Source organism: Cricetulus griseus, chromosome 6 (assembly GCF_003668045.3).
Source record: "Cricetulus griseus strain 17A/GY chromosome 6, alternate assembly CriGri-PICRH-1.0, whole genome shotgun sequence".
Taxonomy (NCBI): Eukaryota; Metazoa; Chordata; class Mammalia; order Rodentia; family Cricetidae; genus Cricetulus; species Cricetulus griseus.
The window spans coordinates 91,607,306-91,627,061 of record NC_048599.1 but is presented as its reverse complement, the minus strand read 5'-3'; the positions used below and the strand labels follow the sequence as shown (position 1 = coordinate 91,627,061).

The 19,756-nt window shown below is 39.5% G+C and overlaps 1 protein-coding gene across 1 annotated transcript in view; it reads left to right on the top strand.

Annotated features, from left to right (window-relative positions):
- Window positions 1-19,756, top strand: part of Fam171b (family with sequence similarity 171 member B) — a 57,773-nt gene continuing 38,017 nt past the window's right edge. The window contains exon 1 of the mRNA XM_027420063.2: window positions 1-220. Within this exon, the coding sequence (XP_027275864.1) occupies window positions 1-220 (220 nt within the window). The remainder of the gene's footprint in view (window positions 221-19,756) is intronic.

Here is a 19,756-nt window from a genome sequence, read left to right as displayed (position 1 = left end):
ATGGCGAGGCTCTGCCGGCGCATCCCCTGCGCTCTGCTCCTCGGCCTGGCCGCGGTGCTGCTGAAGGCTCGGCTGGTCCCCGCGGCCACCAGAGCCGAACTCAGCCGCTCCGACCTCAGCCTCATCCAGCAGCAGCAGCAACAACAGCAAAAACAGCGGGAGGAGGCGGCGGAGGAGAGGCCAGAGGTGCCTGGGGCATCCTCTACTTTGGCGGTTCCAGGTAGGTTCCAGCAGCCCGGGCCTGCTGGGCATCGGTGCCAGAGATCTCGTCTGGCTTCTAGGGATTCTTAGCTCCTTCCCCATCTACCCCTTGCTTATCCATGCTGGTCCCTATTCCTCTGCGTCTTCCTAGGTTGCCGGTTCGGCCTTAGGTTCTTTGCTAGGGTGGGAAATCTTCCCCGCAGAGCACTGCAGTGGGCTTGAGAAGGGTTGGGGACCTTAAGGGGGAGACGGGGAGTCAAGGTTCCTGCTTCCACTCTTCTTTTTATTTATTTTTTTATTTTCCCTCCCGTCTACACACACACACACACACACACACACACACACACACACACACACACACACACACACACACGGGCTCTCAAATCCCTTTAGCATTATGGTCTCTATCCTCTCCTAGATACTGAGCAGTTTTGCCATATACACCCACACAGCTTTTGCACTGTTTCTCCCTGCCTGCTGTATTTAAATTTAGAACTGGAGAAAGAAGTCTCGATTTATTTCATTATATTTCTCTTTTTATCCCAGGAAAGGTTTAAGGCGGCTTGCAAAAAAGAGAAAAATGCATTTGGTACAATAAGATGAAAGAAAACAATGAGAGAGGAGTTTGTAGTTGAAGGAAGGGACTAGGAAGAGAGACAGATGGGTAAGCACGGAGTGACGCTTAGGTAGCATCGCCTGCTCCCCCCCCCCCCAGGGGAATCTCCTTGTAGTGGAACTTAAATGAGCCTTCTCTTGACATATTAGGTAGGAGTGATGAAATATGGGTGTAGTATACATGACCATTTCAGTTCCCCATTTTCTCTCCCCCCCCAGTTCAAGCTCCTGAGTAAGCAAAGAGCTAGGTTATCCATTTAAATAGCCTTTACCCCGCCCCACAAGCCAATTAGTTACCTTCCACACTGTAGATTCTGCCTGGGCTTTGGGAAGGAAAGGGGATTTTTTTTTTTTAAGCCACCAATTTTCTGGCTAGTGGGCTGAGGTTTCACAAACCACAGATGAGAGTTGTTATAACTCTGATTTTTTTATTTAAAATCTGCCTAGTGACATTATAGAAGACGCTGAAAGTGAAATTGTGTAGAGTGGAATCAGCATCTTAGTTTATCTTGCTTGCTCATCATCAGAAAGCAGTTCGGAGGCATGCCAGCTGTGATTCATGACACAGCGCCGATGATTTAATTTCTTGGAGGGCTTTGAGCATAGGATGAAATCACAACAGTGCGCAGGAAAAGCCTGTGTTCCTCACACCCTCTTAAACCGATTAATAGCACTCAGAGGTGGCTAAAATGGAACCGTATGCAGTGTGTTTGGATCTTACTCAGGCTTTGGTACCTGAACCAAAGCTAACACCTTGCTGTGCACGAAGCTGATGTTAGGGTAAATCTGGAGAAGTTGGAGGTAGTGTTTTCATTACTGAGACATTTCTGGCATTAGCAGAGCAATAGGGGTCTGGGATAGTGCTGGTCAGTTTTGTGGTTTCTGATATTTCGGTCTTTCAGGAATATTAGTGAAATGGGTTTGACTACCATAGTAAAATGGGGTCTGCTGGGGTTATGAATAACTGTAATAATTTGAAACCTTTGTATTTAGAGTGAAAGTTAAACTATTTGTTTTCTGGTATTTATGAGGGATATTTGGAAACGGATGATTACTTAGAAATCTAGCCATCCCTGCTTTATTTATCTTAATTGAGATAAAGGACCTGCTGTCCAGAAGTTCACACTAAGCCCTGAAGAGGAACATGGCTCATGTGTCTTTCTCAAACACTCTAACCCCAGTCCAGCAGTAAACAAGCACAACCCAGTAGATTACCGTCTGTTAGATAGTATTGATACAGCCTATAAACAAATGAAGTTAAAATGTCCCCTGAACTCATTATGATCTCCACAGTGAATGGGTCTCATTTCAACCTTGGTTCCTTACCCAGATAGACATTTCTATAAAAATATTAAGTGGGAGGATGGCCTATGCTCAGATCATACAATTGTGTGGAGGGATCTGGCCCCTCTGGTTTCTACCTCTTGCAGCACTTGTCCTGGCTCTCCCCTTGGTAGCCGAAATGTTTTTTCGTTTGCAGTGGGTTCCGGTGCCAGACTTCTGTGCTTATTTTCTGTGCGTGGAGTTCTGAAACTTGAGTGGCTGGGCGTGCATGCTAACTCCTAATCTGTAACCTCTTCTGCCTTGGTTGACCCCCAACCCAACACCTACTTTTTTAAATAAAGCATTTATTTATTTGTGTTTTGCATGCATGTCTGTAAGTGTGGGGATGTAGGTGTCATGCATAGGGAGGTAAGGGGCCAATTTGCAGGAGCTGGTTTTCCTTCCACCACATAGGCCCTGGTGCTTGTACTCCAGTCATCATGCTTGGTAGAAATCTCTTGACTTGCAGTGCCATCTCACAGGCCTTCCTCATTAAGCCCATAAGGGCATAGACTTTGTTGGGGTCACTACTGTACTTCTGTCACATAGAGATCACTTGGTATGTCTAGATACTCATCTGTTTGTTGGATGAGTGGGTGAAGAGGTGGATGAAGATGCTGGCACCAGGGAACACTCATTTCCCAAGTGTTTGTTAAATATTTAACATCTTGTGAAATTCTTCATTAGAATTTGTATAAAAATAAAATGTTATATGAAGAGACTTGTAAGTATAGATGATAAAGTATCTTGGATCTTTCATGTCAGCTAATTTTGGTGTTCATTTTAGGTTGTCTATATAGAACTAGTTGATACTGATACTTGAGGCAATTTCTAGGTTCTGTCAAGAAGATTCTTAACCTCAGTGCAATTATAATCCCCTTGTGACCTAAGCAAGTATTAATGTATTACACCTTTAAATAGTCGTGGCTGAGCCTGATCTGCTCTCGCCTTTGTGTGGTACTTCTCATGCCTTGGACATGGAGGGGGAAAACTATGGAATTTTCGTTAGGCATGGTTTAGAAAACTGTGACACAGTGAGTGATGTATGACTGAGGAAAGAAATTGACCATCAGACTTGGTAGTTATTCTCTGCAGTTCATTCTTCTGAAAATTTCTCTGTGTTGTTGAGAAGAAAGTAAGGCTAAAAAAGAAACCAGAAATACATGACTTTAAAAAATCAGGATTTAAAAGAACATGCTTCTATTTTCTCATTAACCTATGGAATATTGCCTTTAGAGAGTGCTGAGAAGAAAGACAAAATTTGGGATCTGTCGGGCCCCTTTGTTTCTCTAGCACGTGCAGAAGTCCTGATCTCCCCATCTGTGCCGGTCGTTGCTAGAAATAGATATTTGAGGGGCTAGCAAAGAATTAATTTGGGAGCTGGTTGTAGTTGAATCAGCCATATCATATTCACTCTGATGGCCCATTAGGTAGGAGACATGTGGAGCTGGAGGCAAAGGGAGCTGAAAAAATAATGAGTGGCATTAAAATTCCCCATGAGAAGCACAGATGCAGGGTTCTCCATGCCTTTTTACAAACATCTTTTACACATAGAATTCTGAAAAGCATAATTTTTAAGGTCTGAAAAATTTTAATCATGTGCATATATATGTATATATATAATTTTGAAAAATGTTGAATATATGTAAAATAAAAAGCATGATAAAAGATACCAGTCACTTAGTTTCACAATTCTGCCATTATTTCTTCACTCACACATTCAACCATTTTTAATTCATGACTTTTTTTTTTGGTACAGTTCTTTTTTGTGGTGTTATGTACACATATGTAAACGTACATGCTACTACATTATTTTGATAGGTAGGTGTTTACATCTAAGCAGTACCTCTATGGACATGCAATGTTTATATCATGGTAGGAAGTTCTCCTTCACCCCCCTTCCCACATTTTCCCTGCCTTTCACCCAGAGTTCTGTGCTGTTTACATTCCAGCCTAGTTATACATCTTCTAGACCCTCACATGTGGATTCCCATATCATTTGACCTTTTGTGTTGTTTTTATTAACTTCCTAGCACATTAGTAGTTTACTTCTCTTTACTGATGAGTAGTGTTCCACTTTTCGAACACTACTTTAGTGTTTTGTTTATTGCTTCTGTTGTTATGATTATTTAGATTTTCTTTGGTGATGGAGTCTTTGTGTGAACATGCTTTTTATGTATCCTGAATAAATGCCTAGGAGTGGAATTCCTGGGTCAGGTGGTATACTTAATATCTGAGTATTATCCAATGTTCTATGTAGGTGGGACCAATATCCCTTAATCTAATGATTACAGAATTACAGAATTACTTATGCTTTCTCGTGACTTGAAATGTTTTGTATGAAAAAGGCACAGTGCCTATCTCCAGGACTCAGGGATGATGTTCTGATACACACAATGAGACAGTTACAATAAAGTAAAGCACAGTAACATGTCCATCTTCATCTTGTAGTTACCAAAATGTATTCTTAGCAAATTTCCGATATACAATTCAACATTGTAACTCTCTTCCTCATTTCCTACATTTGATTTACTTACTCAGTCTATATATTTGCAACTTTGTGCCCTTGTCCTGTGCCTTTCTTTTGTCCCGGTAGTCATTAATTTCCTTCCCATTTAAATCTCCCATCTGTGAAATGTGTTTGTTTACTTTTTGTGATCAAGGAATTTGAAAAATCAGTAGGAAAAGTAAGTTAGAAATTATTCCGTTTGGAAGTCCTCATGCTTTAGAGGCCATATTCCCAGATGGGTAATTATGATTTCTTTCCAGGATTTTAATAACCAAAGGGAACATTTAGTGCATGCTGATTACAGGTTGAAAAAACACATGTCATTGTGTTGCATTTGAGTCCAGTTGGTTTTGTGGTGGTTTTCACAATGTTCTTAATGTGACTCAGACTCAGTAGAAACTGTACCAAATATGTTTCTGAAACAAAACTATTCCTTCAAGAATATAAATATTGAACTTGATTCTCTTTCAAAGTTCTGTCTGAATGGGTCAGCCACAGTATTATTGTCATTCATCTGCTTGGCCTAGTGTAATGTTTAATTTTCTTTTGTACAAATCGCCTTAGCTAAAAAAAACGAGTGCAATGTTTTCCATCAATAGAACATGTGTTTTGGAACACTTACTTACCTAGAAGATTCTAAAACTAGGAAAGCTCACCATTTAAGTGTTTAATTGAAACATAAGCTAGACAAACAGCTTCTGTTTGGAGCCAGATGGTTGTGGCTCAAGCCTTTGATCCCAGCACTCTGGATGCAGAGGCAGGTAGATCTTTGAGTTCAGCTAGCGTGGTCTATAGAGGAGTTCCAGGACAGCCAGGTTTACACAGAAAAACTCTGTTTCAAAAACACAAAACAAAACAAAAGATTCTGTTTGGGGATGCCTTTTTAATTGACCTTTTGGGAAGACATAATCAATATGTCTGAAACATTAGATTTCTGTACATATTAAGTGGTTTCTATGACTGCCCATATTATTATTAAACTGTATTTTAAATCCTGCTTGATGTTGCCTGAGAATATAAGCACATTCACTTGGGCATAAAATGCTGTTTCATGGAGAGCATTGGATGCTGAGGAAGTGGCAGTCACTTTCCATCATTTCCAACGTGTCAAACTCGTCTCAGTACCTAATGAACCAAATCTAGCCTCAGTAATGCATAATGCCTCTCAGAATCTCAAGTTCATGAACCAGCTCTCTGTGTTAGCTCTTATACCTTACACAGACTTGAAACTAATTTCATTTACAAATGAGATTTCAGTTTCTTTTTAACATGTCCCTTCAAGTAAATTTCTAAGTTTTATAGTCCTTGAGGGCATCACTTAAAATTTAAATACACTTTTGTCAGTAGCAATGTTTATGCTTTAGACTTCAGTAAAAAAAAATGCTGTTTATGTTTTATTATTTTTATTTTTTCCTTTTGTAAAAAAAAGATTGTATCTGTTTATGAACCCCAGGCTGGCTTTGGATTTATGATTTTCCTGCTTCAGCCTCTTTAGTGCTGGGATTATTAGTGCATGCACCACTACTGTTGACTTAATGGACATATTTTAAATTTATTTCTTCTGCTGAAATTTAGATTACTTATTGGGTCAAGCCAATTATCATTCCTATTCATGGACCCTACAGCTAGGTAATCACCTGGCTAGCTGGAAACCTGTAGACATGTCTAACTTCAACTCAGGGCTCAGGGTGAGAAAGCCTGGCTTATGTCCGAGGGTCCTGCTCGAGGTGTGTCACAGACTTCCGTGTTTCAATCTTTTGGTGGTGTTGTTCCAACAGATCTGTTGCTGCGACTGTTTGTCCATTGGTATTGTTATAAGGATGTGACACTAACAAATCAGAGGGCTAAACAGATGATTTATTCTCCTTACCATGTAGATTGTCTAGAGAATGCAGATACCCTGGCTGTTGTGATGTGTGCCACTTCTGCCCACCCTTGTTTCTTGGAAAACAGTCCAAATTAAGTTATCTGAATGTGGCTCAGTATGGTTAAATGGGTTATGTCCCTTTAAAAACATAAACACATGCTCTAAATCTTCTGCATTTGCATGAATAGGATTGGTTTGTAAATGTCTGGTTGACCAAGGCAGGGTGGGCAGGGTTATCAAATGAGTATCCATTTACTATAAAAAGTGAGATAGAGAAGCGACATGCAAAGGAGGAAATAGCAGCCCAAATGGCAAGCACATTCAGCTAAAGAAAATAAACTGTTTATGGGTTAATGATAAAACACATGCTGCAAATAGAAATTATGAGTGATTAAGTATGTGTCCCTGAAGTCAAAACTATGTTTACTCATTTTTATTTAGATGAATGTGCATTTACAAAGTTATATGTATTTAAAGAAAACTTGCCCCCCTAAATTTTTTAAATTAATTAATTGATTAGTTTGATTTTTGAGACATAGTTTTCTCTGCATATCCCCGGCTTGCCTGGAACTTGCTCTGTAGATCAGGCTGGCCTCTGTCTCCTAAATGTTAGGATTAAAGGCATGAGCCACCTCCTCCCTTGGCCCTCTGTAGGTTTTTTGTTTGTTTGTTTGTTTTCTGTTTTGCATTGAGACAGGGTTTCATTATGTAACTTTGTCTGGCCTCATACATTAGATGGATAAGGATGGTCTCAAATTCACAGAGATCTACCTTTTTCCTAGCCTCGTGAGTGCTAGGATTAAAGGCATAATTTGTGGTCATACCTGGCTTCAAATTATACTTTATAATATATTTGTGGTGTTAGATTCTGGAAGTTTAGTAAAAAAAAAAACTATGATTTATATAACTTTTTCCTTCTCCTTGCTTCCTGTCTCCTTGCCTTCCTTTATATCTCCTCTTTCCTTTATTTTGTGGTCCAAAGGTTGAGCATTCTAGGCAAGTACATAAACTACACCAACCCGTATTTAGTTTAGTCAGAGACAGAGTGCTACTACTAAGCTATAGTGGCCTGCCTTGAATTTATAATCTTCCTGCGTTAGGCTCCTGAGTAGCTGGGATTATAGTTATAGGCTAGTATGTCTGGCTCAATGGTTCTTTGTATTAATTGGAGTTCAACTTTTATTATAATTATATATGAGAAAACTATAGTAATTCATGAAATAATCTTTTAAAAATTCCATTTACAGCGATGTAATATCTAAATTTTAAAATACATAATTAAAAAATTGGAAGTGTTCCCATTGCAGATGGTACCTGCTTTACAACTGTTTTGGGAATCAGGGCCTCTGGGACTAGAATGAAAATGGTCTTAAGAGATTTTTTTCTGGAGATGTCTGAAAAATGAGCAATATGAGCTAAAACAGACCCTTCAAAGAAATTGTATCACCTTGTATTTATCAAATCCAATAAAGCTGTTAGTTAATGATAATTTCATTTCGTTCTTAGTTAATATGAGAGAATGAGTTTTTATTGTAATTTAAAACATCATTACCACTGGTTCAAGTTTATGAATCAAAAGAACATGGGTTTTAAAAGTGTCCAGACCAGGCGGGTGAAACCCACAGAAACAACTGACCTGAACATCGGGGAACTCTTGCTCCCCAGACTGATAGCTGGAATACCAGCATAGGACTGATCCAGACACCAGGAACATGGATTTCATTGAGGAAACCTTGGATATCTACAGGACCTCCTACAGTAAGTAGTTCGGAACTTATCCCTAGCATAGGTGTGGACTTTGGGAGCCCATTCCACATAGAGGGGGCCCACACAGGGGTTAGCCCAGGCCCTATCCCAAAGGATAAGATAGACTCTGATGACACCCTATGGAAGGCCTAACCATCTAGGGGGAGCAGAATGGATATGTGATAAGTAGGGTTTTAGTTGGGGGTGGTGGTGGTAGGGGAGGATGGGAGGGAGAAGGGACCTGGGATTGTCACGCAAAACAATCTTGTTTCTAAGTAAATAAAAAAATGTGAAAAAAACCCAAAAACCTAATGCTAGTTAAGTTGTGGTAAAAGTTCATACAGTCTTGTAAGAAAACAATATGAAAATACATTGAAAGAAACTGATTAGTGCACATAATATCCCCCTGCTAATAATAAATTTGTCCTCAGTTATAAGAAAAAAAAATAAAAGAATTCACAATCGCTAAGCCAACTCTACAGACAATAATTGAAGGAATCCTTTACAATGAAGAAAAAGACAAACACACCCATGAGGCCACAGGAAATAATAAGCCATACTTGGATAATAGGTAAACAAGAAAAGAATAAGAAAACACCAAGCACTACAATTTTTTTAAAGTGACAGGAAATAATATACAATTTGCAATAATAGCTCTGAATAAATAAATAAAAACTCAATTCCCCAATCAAAAGACAAGAATCATCTAATTTTTGTATCAAGAAATTAATCTCATAAAGGAAACTACTTCATGGTGAAATGATTGAAAAACAAACAAACAAACAAAAACAAAAAGATTTGCTCCATGGGGAAAGACTCAGGATAAAAGCAGGTGTTTAATATCTGACAAACTAGACATCCAAATAAACTAATGAGAAGAGATGACAATGTCAATTCAGCCTGATTTGAGTTTATTTAAATAGTCCACCAATATGAGATTACAGTTCCAAACTCAGACACAAACATGGGTGCACTTTCATAAAACAAATACTGTGGAATCAGTAGTCAGAGATTGCCCCCACAGTGAGAGTAGTGGGTGACTTCAATACCCTACTCTGTTAACTGACAGATCATTGTTACAAAAACTAAGCTGAGGGACATCTGAATTAAATGACAAGCTTAGATCAAACTGACAACAGATATTTAACTACATCCATCTAAACTGACAAATGTACTTTCTCAGCAGCCCACACACTTTCTCTAAAATACATTATATATTAAGGACATGGCATGTCTTAGCAAAAGTAGAATAATTTAAATAATTCCTTGCATCCTATCTGCTCACAATGGAGTAAGATTACAAATCAAAGTAAGAAAAACCATATCATACACAACCACTTGGGAATTAAACAGACTATTGAATTATGAATGGGTCATTGAAGAAACCAAGAAAGAAATTATTTTAAATCATTTAATTAAATAAAAATTAAAATACATAGAATACCAAAATCTATGGGATACAATGAAAGCAGTGCTAAGATGGGATTTTATAGTTCTAACTGTATACAAAGAAATCAGAGAATTTCAAATAAATAACAGAATAGCCTTAGAAAATATATGAACTAACAAGACAAACTCAAAATCAGTAGATGGGAAAAATATCAAAACAAATTAATGTAACAGGAATGAGAAACAACGCAAAGAATCAGTGAAACAAAGGGATAGATCATTAAAAATATAAATAAGATCAGCAAACTGTTATCCACCTAACAAAAAGAGAGAGGGGAAAAATAATTAAGTTAGAGGTAAAAATGGATCCTATATCCTAAAAACATGCATTTCTCTAACTTGGAAAATATTAAAGAAACATGAATTTCTAGATGCATGACACTACCAAAATGAAAAAAAGAAGATGAAATGTATAATTCAAATGAATCTATACAAGCAGTAAGATCAAAGCGTTAATTTAAAGCTCTGCCTAATAATGTTCAGGTCGAGATGGATCCACAGCTGAATTCTAACAGGCCTTCTAAAAAGAATCTACATCATGCTGCTCAAACTATTCTGTAAAATTGGAAAGGAAGCAATACTGCCAAGCTCTTTACAAAGCCAGTGTTATCCTCCTGCCATGTGGGATAAAAACAATACAATAAAAAAAAAGAAACTTGTCAAATGTAGGAAGTAAGCTGAAATGGGAAGTGTGCGTCTGAGTGGTTGTAGAGAGGTCATGCAATGCACTGTGACCCTTTTGTGACTTCAGTGGCCTCCCAGAGCACCCTCCATGAGGAATCCTTGGATATGTGAAGGAGTCCTTGTCCCTCCTACCTTGTCATGCAGGGGTCCCAGGGAGCCAGTGGAAAGACATGGAGGGCTCCTGAGAATCCTAAGAGGGACACATTATCATCAGCTAGAAAAGTCCTTGTTCCCAAAGGTTAAGAAAACCTGCTCTAGTTAGCTAAACATTTCCAAATGGACTCCTTGGGAAAAGAACAAAGGAACCATTTGGACTCATTTTGTGTGTGTGTGTGTGTGTGTGTGTGTGTGTGTGTGTGTGTGTGTGTGTGTGTGTGTGTTTTCTTAACGTGAATTTTTCTCTTATTTTTGTACATGTGGTGGGTAAAATTACGATGCTTGACAGAAATATAAGCAATTCTTCCCAAAGGCTTCAAAACATCAATTTCTTAGGATGTAGCCCTGTGGTCAGTTCCTTCAGAATCGGCTTTTCAATTCTGTTTGCACAATGGCTACCAATATATAATACCATTCTGATAAGTCACACGACTTTGAATTGTTCTACATATAGGTTCTGCTATGTAGTAAGTTGACAGAGAACCCTACAGCCCCAAGCCTGTTGCTTTGGCAGGCAGTTATAAACTCCATCACTTGGCTGTTTCATGGGAGGATGGAGTCACTGAGACAGAGGGAATGTCCTTCATCTAGTCTGTGATGAGAACTCTCTCTGCTCTTGGGGTCCTGCCAGGCCTGAGTCGAAGCCTCTGGCAGTTCTATCGAAAAAGGCCTGACCCTGGGAATTAGAAATCCCCAAAGAAGGCCTTTATGAAACTTAATATGCTTTAAATTTTGGTCTTTAAACAATTTGCAGAGCAAAGTAGTAACTTCAGCAAGCATAGATTTAAATCTGTGACTTAACTAGAAGTTTTCATTGCCAACACTATACCAGGCTTTGGAATTAATACCACCTTTAAGAGCCTGGATAGCTCAGTCGTAATTAATGCCATCTTTAAATTCAGTGGAACATATTTTTCTTACTTTTTTTTCATTACGGCCTCCTCTGCTCTCAAGAATAAGTAATGGTCTTGGAAAAGCTAATGGTGTGAAGAATGAAAGGGGCTCTGCAGGCTGCCTGTCTTGTAGAAATTATTCTTGCATTTGAAAATCTAGACAGGGAGCTACGAGATAAGCAATAGTGTGTGATGAGACCCCCTCAGACTGTGGCTACAGAGGAAATGTGGGGGACAGACATAAAGGACACAAGGATGGAGATACCCCGACAAATCCAGGAGCTTGTGGCCACTTCACTTCCTGTGGTTCCTGTATGTAAGGACTCCTGCAGGGACTGTGCTCATGTCAGCTCGGCTCAGACTCAGGTTTGACAAAAGCAGAGGAAAACATCTGGACTCACTTTTTTCCCTTTTCTCTATATCAGCACCCCTTACCAGAATTGCAGTAGAAAATCTGTAACTCTTAAAAAAACTTGCAATCTAATGATTAAATTGAAAACTGCATTTACATATTAATATTACCATGAAAGGCTGCTGGGTATTATAATATATGCTTGCTAAATATATTTATATTCAACAACAAAATCAGCATTTTTTCTATTTTATTTCCTATGTTTTTGGCTCTCAGTTTTTCTCTCATGAGGCGCCCTCATCTACTGCAGGGTCCTTAGGTGCCAACTGTCTGCTGAGATTCCCTGAGCTCTTCATGCAGAGATAGGATGAGCATTTCTGCTTCATCATGTCTAGGAGTGGAGTTTATGTTTCCCACCGCACCATGCAGAATCAACATCTCCCTTACATTTCTTAAAACAGAAAACAGTGCTGAAGCTGGCCTGTAATTACAGCATTTGGGTGGTACAGGCAGGAGGAAGAAAAGTTTGAGCATAGTCTGAACTACATGAGGTCTTTTTCTCAAAACCAAACAAAAATCCCAGCCAACCAACCAACCAACCAACCAACCTCCGAACCGAAGATTAAAATCTGTATTGGAGATCAAATCTATACCCTTAAGGCATGCTGGATATGTACTCTACATTGAGATACATCCCCAGACCTACTGTTTTTGCTTTGAAACACAAGTTGCTACTATTTGCCATGTATGGGGAATGCTACCTGTATTACTTACTTGTCTTGTCATAACAGATACAGTATATGGAGAGAAGGGCTGGTTCTGATTCCCAGTTCTTGGTGACAGGACCTTGCAGCACAGCCTGCCTATTCGTGTTCGGGCAGACCAGGGAGGAAAGACAATGAGCTAGAAGCAGGGTGAACCTCAAATGAGAAAATCAAGGGTCCCTTTTTTTACAAAATGACTCTAGCTGTGTCAAGTTGACATAAAACTGGCCAGCATATTAGCATGGTAGAAAGCTTTCCTTTGCTGTTAGAAGCATGGGGGTGTCGTGGCCTTGACCAGACATTGTTCCATTCTTTTTTTTTTTTTCCCGAGACAGGTTTCTCTGTGTAGTTTTGGAGCCTATCCTGGCACTCGCTCTGGAGAGCAGGATGGCCTCGAACTCACAGAGATCCGCTTGCCTCTGCCTCCGAGTGCTGGGATTAGAGGTGTGCCCACCAACACCCGGCAGCATTGTTCCATTCTTACTTAGCATCAGCTCTCCACATCACCTGACAGTGTGTCTTCATGTCTATCAAAACATTCCTCTCTTGCTCCTCTGTGCCATGTGCCGGCCTGCTGACCCTCATGAAAACATGTAACTTGCCTTCTTTCCTCGTCGACAGCCCCAGATTTGATTACTTGTTGTTGTTATGGTATCTGAATGGAGACAAAGTATAGTTCTCTACACAGCAGTTGCCTCTTTCTGCTGAAGCTTTCGAGACCTGTGATGCATCCAGAATTCAATTCATGAAGTTTGGTATCAGGTTAGGCTAGAAATGTGTGTACAGCAAGAGACCACATAGCTGGAAATTTTCAGTGCTGAAGAAAAGTTACCAAACTGACAGTAAGCTGTATACATTGATATATATATTTCTAGATATAGCATGCATTTATTCAGTTATCCATTTAAAAATACCTGGGATCTGGGTGATAAAATATGGCAGGTAAGCTCTGTTATTATGAAGTTTACAGTTCAGAAAGGAAGAGAAAGGTTATATAGTATTTCTTTTAACACTTCAGCCCCCCGATAAAGCAGTTTCTACATAAAAAAAAGTCCATTAAATTCTGTAAATCTTCCAGGCTGGGAGAGCTGAGACATGAAGCAGGTGGCTTCCTTGGGAAGCATATGGGTGGATTGTGGCTGTTCTCCCTCAGGCTGGGGCCCAGGAAACTCAGGGCACATGTACAGCATGCTGTCTTTTGGGGCTTTCAGAGGCTGAGGGGAAGGTTATACCACATCACCCCAGTGACAAGAACTATTGTTTATAGAAGTGAATCAGTTATAACTCTATGCAATGAAAAGATTCATCCTAACCCCCTGAGATTGCTATTTCTACTGTCTCATCCATCATCCTACTCAGACACCCAGAAATCATCATGGAGTTTGGGTTCTCCCCTGATTTTAAATATAAAGTCACAGTGGTTTTGTGTCTGTTCCTGCTATTTTATTTGCTCAGCCATTTCCCCTGGACAAATCCTGTTCCATTTGTTTGGACTCTGGTAGTAACATATTAGGTCTCTCTGTGTCTCTTCCTTTTAATTCAAACAACCTAGTGCCATGAATCTTCCTGGCTTTCTTTTCTTGAAGGATATAATTTCTAATATAAAAAACAAAATCTCACCATACTGATAGTATGCTAAAGGTTCCCATTTACCTAACCTCTCATCTACCCACCCCTCATGATTGTTTATAATGAATATTTGCAAATACGAGGGAAAATTGAAACAGAGTAATGTATATTCACATACACTAACACGGTAGAGCACATTTTAAAATGTTACCATATTTGCTTATCTCTCTTACTGCATATCCTTACACACACACACACACACACACACACATGCACAAGCACAGACTAGCACAGCTTTGCAAGACCATCTGAAAAGCACATCTAAGTTTCATTCTGAAAATCTTTAGCTTGCCTTTCTTTATATCTAGTTAACTTTCAGCAGATAAGTAAATTGTTAAATAGAACAATTATTAAAAACTTTGAGCCGGGCATTGGCGGTGCACACCTTTAATCCCAGCACTTGGGAAGCAGAGACAGGTGGAGCTCTGTGAGTTTGAGACCAGCCTGGTCTACAAGAGCTAGTTTCAGGAAAGCCTCCAAAGCCACAAAGAAACCAAACCAAACCAAACCAACCAACCAAACAAACAAAAACTTTGAAAAAGAACTATGTAAGTCAGTGAAAAATTACAACAAATGAATAAGTGAGTCTTACAGACTGTGGGCATGGAGGATTCTTAAGATTCTCTTTGATCGTTACGTTGGTACAGATAGCACATTTACATCTGCATGCCCACTCAGTATGATAGGACAGTGTTATTTAAGGTAGCATCCAGGCTGTGTTACTCTCTGTCATGCTTCCCATTTGTTTCCTTCTTCAGTTCCCATTTCACCAGTCTCTGGCCATTTCCCCTACCTTAGGTATAGCTCTCATGGTGGGTGTATACATATTTATCCAATTCTTTTCCTTCCTACCCTCTGTCTATGCTGTCCCTATCCTTTCATCTTTGTGATGAAGATGATGAGCCTGTCCTTGGTCTTTACCCTGAAAGAGTCAGGTATTCTGTGAGCAGAAAAGAGGAAGCTCAGACACAGAAGTGGTTATCTCGTATCAGTTAATGACTTCCATCTTTGTGGTTTGCTGAGTTTAAACACCTTCTTGGATTCCACATGAGAATAATTCTCATGTTTTCATCAGCAAATCCTGGATTTGTATAGCTGTTGGCGAAAAAGTCTTAACTAGCTCTGTGTTATTCCCCACACTGTCTTAATGCCAGGAAGATTGACAATCTGTTGACTTTCTCTTGCTTTCGGCACTATCCTGCTTCCTTCTTATCTCTGACTCCAGCAGAAGTCCATCTAATTCATCACATTTGCTGACTCACCATTATCTCTCAGCAAACCACTTAGACCATTTATTGAATACATCTGTATCTGAAATTTGTTGTTTTAGTCTCCGTTCCTAGTATTTCATTATTCTTCCTCTAGATTCCTTTAGATCGTAATTATATTTATTCATCCATTTTGTATGCCACAGTGTTTAACATTAAGAGGTGAGAAATATTCTGAGTGGGATTTATTGGTAATTGTTAGTGTGAGGCTCTGGACTGTATTTCCATGGTCTTCTGCTACACGAGAAGCACAACAATGGCTCCAAAATGCTTTTTAATTAGAAGGGTTTATTCCAGATTTATGAGTTTAGGGCAAATGCTGATGGCATTATGATGAACTGAGAAATGATGAGTTCACTGATCCCAGGATACACTTTGAGATCTAGAATTGCCACTCCCTTTGATATCAATATCTCAAAGTACTATTCTCAAGCCTAGAGCTCTTCTTGAGAAAGATTTTTCCCTGTTCTATATTTTTGTTTCTTTTCACTTCTGTTTCCTTTTAATTCTTATTAGCACTTGGCTTGTCACCTCTTGGTCCAAGCTATGACCTCATACCTCCTCACTCCCACTTCCCTCCTTTTTCTCACCTTCAGGTTTTCCTCACTCTACAGGATTAATTTAGATGTCCTTATGATTCTTTCTTCTAAACAGGAATCTTTGCATTTTCCTCTCTTCTCAAAATACTGCTCAGGGGCCTCTGACACCTAAGACACATTTGCAAACATCCACTGCAAATCAGTGAACTAACTTGTCCTTGATAGTCACCAAGTGCAAGGCTTATATTTGGGTATGTATCACAGAAGCATGTCAAAGTTATGCTATTTTTGAGCTCTTTATGGAACTGAGTAACTAGTTATGTAACACTTTCAGGTTGGGTAGGGATGGGATGGGTGGATCTGAGCTTTGAAGGAATTTGAGCATGGGAAGAGCTGGATGAAAGGTCTGTCTCTGGGCTCCCGGTGTGAAGAGGCTGGGCTTCACTAAGGTCAGAGTCAACCTTGGGCTTTGCACACTCACTCAAGCTTCTGTTTTGATGGAGCTGTCTGAGAAATCATTCAGGGCTGTTGGATTTAGTTGTCAAACATGCATTTTTGGTGCTAAGATACAGGAATGGGAAAGTCAAATTCTTATCTGTTCCCATGCATAGAATGTTTTTAGGTGGACTACAAATACAGTTCTTTCAGTTGGAGATAAAGGATAATGATAGTTAGTAGGCAGAATTGTGGTGGAGATGGTATGTATAACACTCATCAAATGATTACTGCTACCATTTTTTTTCTTTTTTGAGAGAGAGTTCATGCTATAGCCCAGGCTGACTTTGAATTCGTGGCAGTGCTCTTCCCTTTCTGGGATTATAGGAATGACCTTTCACAATTGTTACTCGACATACTAAGGATGATTTTTCTTTTTTAAGAAATTATACATTGTAGAAATATGACCATTTTTATCCTACTGATTTTTATTCTATAATATTTTGTTAGAAAGGGTTGAATAAACTGAGAAGGAAATGTATCCCATCTTATGTGATACTAGATTTGGTTTTTGTGGTTTTATTTTTCTATTCTAAAAGTGTATATTTGCTTCTGCTAAGAAGGGCTAAGGCATTTTACGAGATGAAATCATTTCTGATTTTCTTTTTAAAACAACCTAGAAACAGTATTGTCTTTGAAACATCAGCTAAAACAAACAAGGGAAATACATTGAAAAGTAAAATGTTAGTGAGATATTTGTCTGAGAGCTTCAGTTTTTCAGTATTCCATTGATCCCTTTTGTTTTACTGAGAGGATAAATTGGCTCACAAGAAAGACTGAATCAAACAATGGTAGCTTCTGTCTTTCTTTTTTTTTTTCCTGTCCAGGAAATCTTAGCTTGAGCTAACAATATTCTCAGCATACAAATAAGCCAATTAAAGCTGCCCTGGTCCTTTGGAAAACTTGTTGAAAAAGATGGTGTTTTAAATAAAAAAACCACAGTGCTGGACAGTGTTCCTTTGTCTCCCTGAGTTTGGCATTGTTGGACAGGTTCACTTGTCCACTAAAATGTGCGTCTCGAAACACTGTCTTTAGAAAGCAATTCTTCTGGAAAGTGGATGAAATCTTCCCCCACCCCCTCCCAAATACATAACCTCAGAGGAGTAGTAAATTATGTTTCTCTCCAGTAATGTAGTCACTCCACAACTGAGAAGGACATTAGCATCCTAATGGAGGCAGCCAATTGATTCCTATATTGATTAGATGGAGAAGACTGTGTTCTGTGAAATTTAAGGCCGATTGAATCCAAAAATTGTTATGGCAGGTACATTTAAAAAATTTAAACATGTCATTTTTTTAAACAAAATTCACAAGCAAAGCAACATGCTAATGTACTTTCCTTGAAATGAAAAATCACATATTAAAAGTGTTCAGAAATGACTACCCTTTGTCCATCCCATCTCTATAAGTAGGAAGCAAAGGAAAGCCATGGGTTATTAAGGCCAAATAGAATTCATCAGGAGTTTTCTTAAACATTGCTGTTTGTGATACGGTTTTTCCAAATTATAGGAATAAATCCAGTGTGAGCTTAGAAAGTTGGTAGAACAAAACCAAATGGGGGTATCTGTGTTTCCAGTCCATTTTGGTTACAAGTGAAAATAAATGACTCAGCCATGTTTTGTATTTTATGCATTGTTCACCATGAGAGTGATTTCTCCTACCTCTGCTTGCATTTAAAATTTAGCTTAACTATGAAAGAGTTCAGACATGCAATCTCTATATGATGGACACCCTGTACTCACCATGGGCATCTGTCAAGTCTTTGCTTTGTGCTGTATTGGCTTACATTCCTCTATCTGTTAAGAAATGGAGTTTAAAGAGGGGAGAGGAGGAAATGGAGTAGAAGAAATGTTGAGTTGGGGGAAGAATAGAGGAGAGCAGGATGAGAGATACCATACCAGAGGGAGCCATTATAGGTCCGAGGAGAGATCTGGCACTAGGGAGATTTCCAGAGATCTACAAGGATAACACGAACTGACAATCTAGGCAATGGTGGAGAGAATAACCTAAAGGCCTTTCCCCTGTGATGAAAGTGATGACTACTTTTTATGCCATCCTAGAGCCCTCCTCCAGTGGCTGGTGGAAGCAAGGCAGACACCCACAAATATACACTAAGCTGAACTCTGGAACCTAGTTGCAGAGAGAGAGGAATGAAGATCAAAGGGGTTGGTACCAGGCTGGTGAAACCCACAGAAACAGCTGGCCTGAACAAGGGAGAGCACATCGACCCCAGGCTGCTGTCTGAGAGGCCAGCACTGGACTGATCCAGATCCCTGAACATGGATGTCAATGAGGAGGCCTCTGCACTCTAGGGGGTTCCCTGGTAGTGAATTAGTATTTTTCCCTGGTATAAGGGACTTTGAGGCGGGCGTTGGTGGCCCACGCCTTTAATCCCAGCACTCAGGAGGCAGAGGCAGGCGGATCTCTGTGAGTTCGAGGCCAGCCTGGTCTCCAGAGCGAGTGCCAGGATAGGCTCCAAAGCTACACAGAGAAACACTGTCACAAAAAAACCAACCCCCCCAAAAAAACCAACAACAACAAAAAAAACCCCAAAAAACAAAGAAGGGAATTTGAAGGCCCATCCCACGTCTTTGCCTGGACACATGGGGGAGGGCATAGGCCTGGCCTAGGATGATGTGGTAGACTTTGGGGAGCCCCCGTTGAGGGCCCTTCCCAGCCTGGGGAGTGGAGGGTGGTTGGGATGGGAGGCAGGTGGGAGGTGGGAGGTTGGGGGGAGGGAGAGGGAGGAGTGATTGACATGTGAAGCAAGCTTGTTCCTAATTTGAACTAATAAAAAAATTATAAAAAAAAGAAATAGAGTTTAACAATGGAGTCAAGCTCCATTCTTACTTCATTTTCCCCTTCCCCAGAATTAGTCACATTATGAAACTTGTGCCAATCATTTTGTGTTTGAAAACTGAAATATATGTACATGTTAGGTATAGCCTTCTGAAATTTGATTTTTTTAACTCAGCATCATATTTGGTGGGCTTCCCTTTTGATACATTTATATCTCATTAATTCATTTGAATAACTATAATATTAATTTGTAAAAATAAACCATTCTGATGGATAGTAAGGATTTTTTTTTCTGGTTTATTGTCACACAGGGTGCCTTTTAGATGTGAACAAATGTGTTAAGACTATCTTTTTTCTTTGTTGTTTTTTTCAGACAGGGTTTCTCTGTAGCTTTGGAGCCTTTCCTAGAATTCACTGTGTAGACCAGGTTGGCCTTGAACTCACATTGATCCGCCTGCCTCTGCCTC